This window comes from Amphiura filiformis, chromosome 2, assembly GCF_039555335.1.
Source record: "Amphiura filiformis chromosome 2, Afil_fr2py, whole genome shotgun sequence".
NCBI classification, from domain to species: Eukaryota; Metazoa; Echinodermata; class Ophiuroidea; order Amphilepidida; family Amphiuridae; genus Amphiura; species Amphiura filiformis.
The window spans coordinates 23105266-23114453 of NC_092629.1; the positions used below are offsets into that span (position 1 = coordinate 23105266).

General features: G+C 35.6%; 1 protein-coding gene across 1 annotated transcript in view; it reads left to right on the forward strand.

Moving 5' to 3' along the window:
• The first annotated feature begins 1016 nt into the window (after positions 1 to 1016).
• LOC140139163 (NLR family CARD domain-containing protein 4-like) overlaps positions 1017 to 9188 on the forward strand; it is a 106469-nt gene continuing 98297 nt past the window's right edge. The window contains exons 1-6 of the mRNA XM_072160946.1: positions 1017 to 1210; positions 2526 to 2674; positions 3161 to 3439; positions 4714 to 5061; positions 5337 to 5389; positions 6587 to 6620. Coding sequence (XP_072017047.1) covers positions 2623 to 2674; positions 3161 to 3439; positions 4714 to 5061; positions 5337 to 5389; positions 6587 to 6620 — 766 coding nt within the window. The 5' untranslated portion in view covers positions 1017 to 1210; positions 2526 to 2622. The remainder of the gene's footprint in view (positions 1211 to 2525; positions 2675 to 3160; positions 3440 to 4713; positions 5062 to 5336; positions 5390 to 6586; positions 6621 to 9188) is intronic.

Consider the following 9188-nt stretch of genomic DNA (forward strand, 5'->3'; position numbering starts at 1 on the left):
GCATATAAACCGTACGGATTAAATATATTTAACGGGGTGTGTCAGGAGAGAGTGTCAAATAGTTTTGGATAGAAAATGAACTTTTCATGAGTCTTCATTATAGCGCCCATAATGTAGTGAATTAGCCTAAAACGGGGGATTTAAGGAGACTGAATTTGAGTTGTTGTTTTTTTTTTTGGGGGGGGGGGGATATCTGAATTTCGGAACATTGTTATGATATTATCAAATTGATTGAAATTGGGGTGATATGTACTGAACCTAAATACCAATAAGTGTTGATCAGAATTGAAATGCACCCTGAAATGTACCAGTTTTGAATGTGGGAGGAGCTTTTGAAAAAGAAAAAAAAGCTCTTCAAAGTGGTACATACTCAGAAAGTTTGATTCAAATTTACAGACTTATGACACACGGTATATTTTATAAAAAACATTAATGGAAACTAAATTTTAACCTTATGAATAAACTCACCATAAAAAAACACAATTCTAAATTTGATATATTTTATGTTGTTGTTGAGTATGGCCCGAAGCGCAGACTACGCTAACAATGACGATGTCAATTGTAGTAAAGCAGTGAACTTGAAAAACAAATTCTGCCTAGTTTTAGACTTGCTTGGATTTAACGCCCTATAGTGCCACCGTGAAAGCAAACTACTAACCTCTTAAAACATATTATCACGCGGCATTATATATCGTATCTATATCTTAACTATGCTAGATATTTCATTATACATTCGTGTTAAAAGCATTTATAAAAAAATTTCAAGCCATAATTCTTCTTCTTTAATACTCATTTTCAAGCAACTGTTGGTGCTTAACGGCCTTTATAAACCACTTTCCACAACGCGGAAACGGGACCAGTTGACTGGTTTGCTCGTCACATGTGTCAAAATAAATTGTCGCGTTTTGGTTCGAGGCTTTGACGGTGTAAATTCTGGCAACACTAGTTCTGCAATTATTGCATGTGGTGGACTGTACGAGGCAGTACACATTTTGTAAAGCATATTGTACAGCAATTCACAGCAATTATATGAAAATATTTTCAGTATTAACCCAACAGAGTGTGGTCCAACAATCCAGTGCTTATTCCGGAGAGTACATTAAGTACTTACTTTGGTACTCATTAAATGACGATTATTTCATTCATTGTATCTACGTCCTGTTTAATAGCCATGTAGTGTATGCCGTGTAGATAGGAAGTTCAATATCAGGTGAGTAAAGGTTAAATAAATATAGTACACAACATAATCCAAGATTATATTCAATAATATCAATTAGATAAAGAGCCTCACCACAGTAGACTTAAAGGAAGTGGCCGTTTTTGGTTTTAATAAGTTATGAATATTTTGATATTGACATTTATTAGTTTTATTTAGGAAAAATTGGAAACTTAACAAAGACAAACTGCATCTCAAAAGCCTTAACCCGTATTGATGAATTTCTCGTGACCCCATATTCTGAATTATTCGTGTAACATTTCGTGTCTTTAACTCTTCAAAACAGGTGAATAAGATTGCATTTAATGCTGGACTATATATCCTGTTCTATTTGCAATGTATAGCTATGATAATCTTTTATCCAGTTACACCTTAATAAGTATTAACATTCTCGATATGATTTTAATACTATGACACCATAATTTGTTTTCGGGGTGACAATATCTGAGAGGCAGTATTCTTGATTGTTGCATAAAGTTTGTAAACTTTTGCCATGAAGTGGAATTTGTTGTTGTTGTTTTGACGGAGGAAGGGCAAATGGCCAAACCTTTATTGTGCCGCATCATTTGAGACCAATAATAATGTATTAATTATATTATGTTCCTATTTCACCCAAAAGGCGAGTCAAAGAAACTTTACTCTTTTCGAAACCTCCGAAATTCAATACTTGCCTGTTGCTGGGATAACCTTTTCATCGATGTGTTCATGTTTCATTCATCTGCTTCTAACCTTGATTATAATTACAATTGGTATAGAGTTACATGAAAAAAACATACACAAGACACAAGGTTAGTTCACAAACACTTTACACGAACTGGAGAAAAACAAAAGGCATCATCTGTTGATGCAAAAAATTTCTTCGCAAAGCCTTTTCGGGCCCCCCTTTTGAGATCTCAAAAAATTTCCCCTTCCCCCCCCCCCCCTATAGAAAACCATATAAACTCAATTTTGCCAGGCAAATTTGTGGTCATTTTTTCAGGGCCCCCCTTAGGAGAGTCAACAATTTTCAGGGCCCCTTTCTGCATCAGCCCCCCCCCCCCCATAACAAGTGTTTGTGAACGGTCCCTTACACACCCGAAGTGTTTCATATGGCCATCAAGGTACCTAACACACCATTTTCATGTAAATGGTTTACGATTTGTTACCCCTTCTGTTATACCAAATCTTATCTTTTGAAAAATTAATCAACAAAATTACATTTCGTCTATTTTGGCTTAAATAGCGTCTCACGTTATTTTCATGATATATGCATAATTATGGGACAAACAATTACATGTATGTTTATATCCAGTGCGTATCTTTTGTTTAGGACATCTCTTGACTAAACGTGAAGTAACATTTCTATTCGTGACGCTAGACCAAACCTTAGAGCTCTTCTTTCGGCATCACAGGGGATAAAGTCTACCATGGCATCCGCGCAAGCCTCACAAGACAACAAGGAGCAGCAAACAATGCCTGGTAATTATTTGGGATTTATATTAACTGATATATTAGAATGAATTATGTCTGATGAGATTCCCCCGGGTCAGATTCATGTCCAGTGGCGGCACTACGTGGGAAGGGTGACAATTGTCTTGCCCCAAGTAAGAACTGTTTGCAGCAATTTTGAGCAAAATATGTTGATATTGCCACCTGAAATTTACTCCCACCCTAAATTCCTCACGTCACCACTGTTCATGCATAGATTCATCATTATAATACATTTATAATATATTGCAATGGACTTGACAGTATCTGATAACCTCATCTTAATATTTCGTGAGTTCTGACAAATATATTATTTTTAATAATAATTGTTTAGAGTAATGGTTCATTTCAACACATTCGCTGCTAAAAAGCTGAATTGATGTGTAATTTATGTTTAACCAAATCATACTATACGACATATAACCTATCACGGCAAATGACCACGAATTAACTAAGACTTTAAAATGCTTTAAACAGGTGAACATGAACTGGAACACCAGATTGAAGTCAACGAACAAGAAGTGTTGAATGCTACGGCATCTGCCAACAATGACAGTGTCATGCAACAGAAGGCTGATGTCAGAGAACAGAGATCAATGGATGGAGAAAGCGTATGTACCCCATCATCCGTCCATGGCAACAACGTCAATGTGGTAGAACAGCAGACTAACGTCAACGAACAGCATTTAGTAAGAGGAGACAGCTATCAAGCGCAGACTATGGTGTTTAACATCGGTGAACAGAGAAAAGATAAAGGTATGCGTACATTTGACTAACGTTCTTCTTTCTCTCATATCCGTGTCTCTTTCAGGCATTGGCGCAGAAGTATAGGTACTATATTCTGGGTGGGGAACCAAATAGCATGGCTATCACGGATGAATAGATATCATATTCCATTTACATACAATGTCACATTTTTTTTTGTATTATCATTTATTCACCCTGGGAACGGCATTGGTAGTTTTCCTTTCTTATCTGTATTTTATAAAACATATCAATAAACGTCCTTCTCAGTTCTGATATTTTATAATTTTTTACTCTTTTGTGTTACATCGCAATTGTGAGTTATACTATGCAGGAGGGAAAGAAGGGATAATTGTAAATCGAGCCTGGAGTATATATCCATTGGCAGACTCAATTCTTTTAAGTTTTTCAATCGCTAAATACATATTTTCATAATCAGATTGGTCTACTGAATCTTTTTCCTTGCAATCCCAGCAAACACAAAACGTTTTCGACGTCATTCGCAAAAGGTTATAAAAGGTTGTCAGAAAACGTTTAAATGTCGGGTTATATAAAGGGTATATTAAGAGTATAAAACGTTTTCATAATCTTAAAAAATATTTTTGATAATCTACTGCTCAGCAAACAAAAATGTTTGACAGAAAACGTTTAAATGTCGGGTTATATAAAGGGTATAAAAACGTTTTAATAACATTCTAAAAACATTCTCGAAAACTTGATACAAAACATTCTAAACAGAATGTTATTTTGTGGTTGAAAAAATATTTTGCGAAAAATGTTTGCCCAAAATATTTTCAATAACGTTTTAAAAACGTTTTCATTACCTTTATATAACCCGACATTTAAATGTTATTAAAAGGTTTTAAAAAAACATTTTAAGAACATTTCTGTGTTTGCTGGGTTCAAATATTTTCACATAATGTTATTTAAGTATTGACACAATATTTGGCAAAAATGTTTGCAAAAATAGTTTACAATAACATTTTTTGAAAACATTTGAATATATTGTTGTAGTGTGTTTTCATACAAAACGTTTTAAAACGTTATCATGACCTTTATATAACCCGATATTTTAATGTTATTAAAACGTTTTTACCTAAACCAAAAGCCAAAATATAACTTATTTAAAACGTTTTTAAAACGTTTTTGTGTTTGCTGGGATGTTATACTTGCAATGAAATTTGTATTGAATTTGTATTGAATTGTTAGAAACTAAAGTTGTATTGGCAACAACGTGGGCTTAGTATTCACATTGTGAAAATGTTCAACACAACTAACTTCTACAGGTAAATCTGAAACGGCACACCTCCCGGCATTTACACAATTAGGCAACAGCCTAGTCGTAGCGGAACAGCAGTCTGATGTCACCAGACAAACAGAAAGGAATAGAGACGACCATACTTTGACAGCATCTATCGATGAGAACAACGTTAGTGTTATCCAACAGAAGTCTGACCTCAGAGAAAAGAGATTAATGGGTGGAGACCGCTTATATGCCCCGTCATCTATCCGTGGTAACAAAGTCAGTGTGGTAGAACAACAGACTCAAATCAACGAACAGCAAGTAGTGGGAGGAGACAACTATCAGGCGCAGACTATAGTTTTTAACATCGGTAACCAGAGAAATAATGAAGGTATGCGTATATTTTGACTGATTTCCTTGTTGCTCTATTATTCATTTAAAATTACCTTTCTCTTCTTTATTTATAATAAATAATGTCATAATATGTTGAAAATTCTTCTGACGCTACGAACAGTTCGCCAATATTAGCTCAACTATTCCTCAATAAAGTAGTTGCCTTAAAACTCTGACTTACCCTCTCTGAGGTGTACTAGACAGGCCAGTGAATCTCTTTTATGTATTGCATTATATTTATCTTGTGACTTTTATTTCTTCTTCAATTTTCAGAAGTAATTGGAGCTGCGATTTCAGGAGCTGCTGGACCATACATACAACAGGAGGTAGGTGGAGTTAAGTTTTGTTGTCCTAATCAACTTCATGGTATATGTAATACATTATTTCCACTCCCTTTGCTAGTTTATCGCACAAGTATATTTTGCTTTTGCCTTATCGAAATTATTTGAGCGACTTTCCCGATCTCGTAATCCGATTGAACGCCAGTTGGATCAATTCAAATTCACTCTGCTGTGACTGATTATTAATTGATTAAAGAGAACAGTCGAGTAGATGCCTTTTGTTCTTCTCCAGTTCGTGTAAAGTTGAGTATGAATAACATTTTCTTGTTCAAGTTGATGCCAAATATGCTGAGAGGTCAAAAATTACAGGTGTGTTACCTTGAGTAAAAAAGAGCCAGGTCACAAGAATTCAGAAAAAAATATATAGTTTAACCTACCTATGACAAATCAGTCTGGAGTTAATAGCAAAAAGGTCAAAGGTTAAAATGTGGGCTCCATAAGGGTCAAGCACGTCTCAATGTGCTTTTTTGTTATAATAATGCAGCTAAAGAATAGTTTTCACTACGTACGACATTTCGTTACCTAGGTAACGCGGCAAAATTCGTCAACATCAATTGGACTCAACGGGCAGTAACACCTTTTGGTGTATTACAATGGTAACGAAACATCTTAGTTAGTGCAAACTATTTCTTTGCTGAATGATCATAACAATACAAACATGTTGAGAACATTTTCATCAAAGTTTGGTAACCTTTCTTTGTTAGACCTATGGAGTCTAAATTTCAACCTTATACCTTTTCGCCAATAACTCCAGACTGATTGGCTGCAGGTAGGGCCACCTTATTATGTTCTAAATCAGTGTAATATTGGGTATATTTTGCAATATAGGTTCTATCAAAATCCACTTGTTTGAGTTTTTGACCCTTGTGTAAACGTTGACCCTGAATTTCTCAGAATGTTCAAAGGAACCTACTGGGCACCTATTTCACCCATTATATACATTATTCAATAAGTATACATCAGATGCCAATATTAAAACAAATCACGTTAGTCCTACTCAACTTTACGCTAATAAGCGTGTTCTCTCTGACTAAAATTATTAGCGTACGAAAATAGCATTCTCTCAAGTATTGTAAGTACGGCCAAATCTAGACCAAATATTCCAGAATAATGTTGCAAACAAATAAACAAGAATATGAACATGTTATTATGATAAGTTTTTTATTCTATTGTTCTTTCCAGTTGCATCATTATCACCATAATTGTAGAATACGTGGTAAGTTGTTGCTTCTATTATTTGTAATCTTGTTACTTCTGTATTTGTAATCTTGAACAAAATAACAATGCTAAAAAAATGAAGTGACATCTTAATTTGTACGTATTTGTATTTTCTCTGCGGTATTAGGGGGGCGAGTTAGCGCAGCGGTAATTCCCTCGCTTTGCACCACTGAGGTCCCGGGTTCAAGCCCCGGCGCGACCCAAGGACTTGTGTGCACTTGGTTTATCCCGATTCCATGCTCGCTCTCGCAGGTTTTCTCCGGGATCTCCGGTTTCCTCCTGTATCGCAAAAATCGGTGATTAGTTGTTTGGTTATCAAAAACTTCCTTCACCCAATGGAATTTGGGGAGATGCACAGATAATTGGTGGATGTTACAATCTAAATGTGGATATGTGTGTGCCGTTCGGCAGCAACCTAGTTGATGCGATCTGATTGTAATGATTTACCATTGCAGCGAAATTACAGCCCTTTGAGTCCTCTAAGATCTGGAGAAAGGCGCTTTATAAATCCAAATTTAATTAATTAATAATTAGGTTAGGATACTGCCACCAGCGAAATGCGAACTTGCTTTACAACAATATTCGAGGTGAAAAGAGAATAGCACAAATTCCTTTTAATGCAAATTCATTATCAAAATGCACAATATATTGTCAACTTAGATTAAAATATTCTGGGTCACTCACATAACAAACTTATAACAATTTAAATGTATAACGAAAACTTGAATTATACATTTATTGTACAGCTTGCTTCGTACATCATATAGTCACATATGCTGTGAGCTGTTGTTAAGCCTAATAATAATATTAAACATAGGTCAAATTGTGGGTTTTTTTTTTTTATTAAATAGACTTCAATCTTCAGCAATTCAAGCAGCAACTGATTGATCTATATGAACGTGAAACAGGACGCATACTGCTTCTTCCTTGGAATGAAGAATTCCATGACGCGAGGTGTGTTGATGACATCTATGTGGATCTAGAATTGGAAGAAGGGGAAGAATGAAAAGAAATCTACAAAGAAATGAAGAACTTGTAGAACTTAAGACACCGAAAGATAAGTTAGCAAAACGTATTGTAATAAAAGGTTTGCCTGGTAGTGGTAAAAGTTGTCTTATTTCAAAACTTGCTCACGATTGGTCAAAACAAGAGAGTGAGTCATCCCTCAATAGATTTGAGCTTGTATTTCTCTTAAGGTTGAGTGATTTTCAAAAGGGACACACCTTACTCGATATGATATGTAAACAATTTCTTGGTCCAGTGCCGTTGGGATTGAAAAGTTACATCCTCAACAATCAAGATAAAGTCCTCATTTGTCTAGACGGGTGGGACGAAACAGATTTAAAACTTGATTCAAGACAAGTAAAAACAGAAACAACAGACATACTGATAGAGCAGATTCTTGTTAACCAAGCATTGAGTAATACTTGCGTTATTGTAACTACTCGACCACACAAACCGTTAGGGCCTGTACAGTCACTCCATTACCTAACAGTTGATGTAAAAGGGTTTTCACCAGGCAAAATTGTCATGTATGTCAACAAATTCTTCTCTGGTCATCCAAATGTAGATGACTTAATACAAGGCTTGATACGAGAGTTGATGAAGGCGTCTAATCTCAGAGCCTTGTCTAAAATACCAATAGTTCTCATGTTAATCTGTACACTGTGGGAAGATCAAAAACATTTCCCCGACACTCTCTCGCTTCTGTACAAAGAGTTTATTGATACAATCTGGATTAGGTTTTGCCATAAATATCACACCGATCAGATCCAACATTCGGAGTATCTCAACTTATTGTACAACTTAGGAAGGGTAGCTTTAGATGGCCTTATGTCAAGTAAGAGCAAAGACCAAGATACGCTTGAATTTCCAGAGGAAGCTTTCGGTAGCATATGCAAATTGGGATTAAAGGTAGGCCTCATTTCAAGACAGAGGTGGAAATTTAGGGCGACAGAGAAGATTTCTGTTTCGTTTTTACACAAATCTATACAAGAATTCTGTGCAGGGGAATATCTCAGTGCGTTATTTAAAGAAGACCCACAGGCTTTTTATGCGATACTGAATCAATTTGATAGTTGGGAACTTATACGGGAAAAATTTGAGATCCTTAGATTCTGCTGTGGTGTTTCTCAACAATCCAATGAATCGCCCACTGCGATTGCGGTAGTCAGACATGCAATTGACATTTATAACATGAAAAGTGATCAATCGATTCGTATCTATGTTGGTACCAACAGAGATACAGATATATGCCTTTTACTTACATTACTTTATGAGGGTCAATTTGAGTCAGACGCGGGTGCTTTTACCTTATTCGACAAAACTATTTTCTCACGTATTTCATGCAAACGAATATTAGTATCTTGTATTCACCTACAAGCACTACGTGAATTTAACTTTTTCATTCAATCTGTAGTAGGGCGATCACGAGGTGATAATATCACGGACATCAGATTTTCTCGCGTTAATATTGACTCCTTGGATCTGATGTCAGAAACACTCAAATATATGCCAAACATAGAGCTCCTTGGCATATTTGGTAGGTCTAGTTCTGATTATGTGC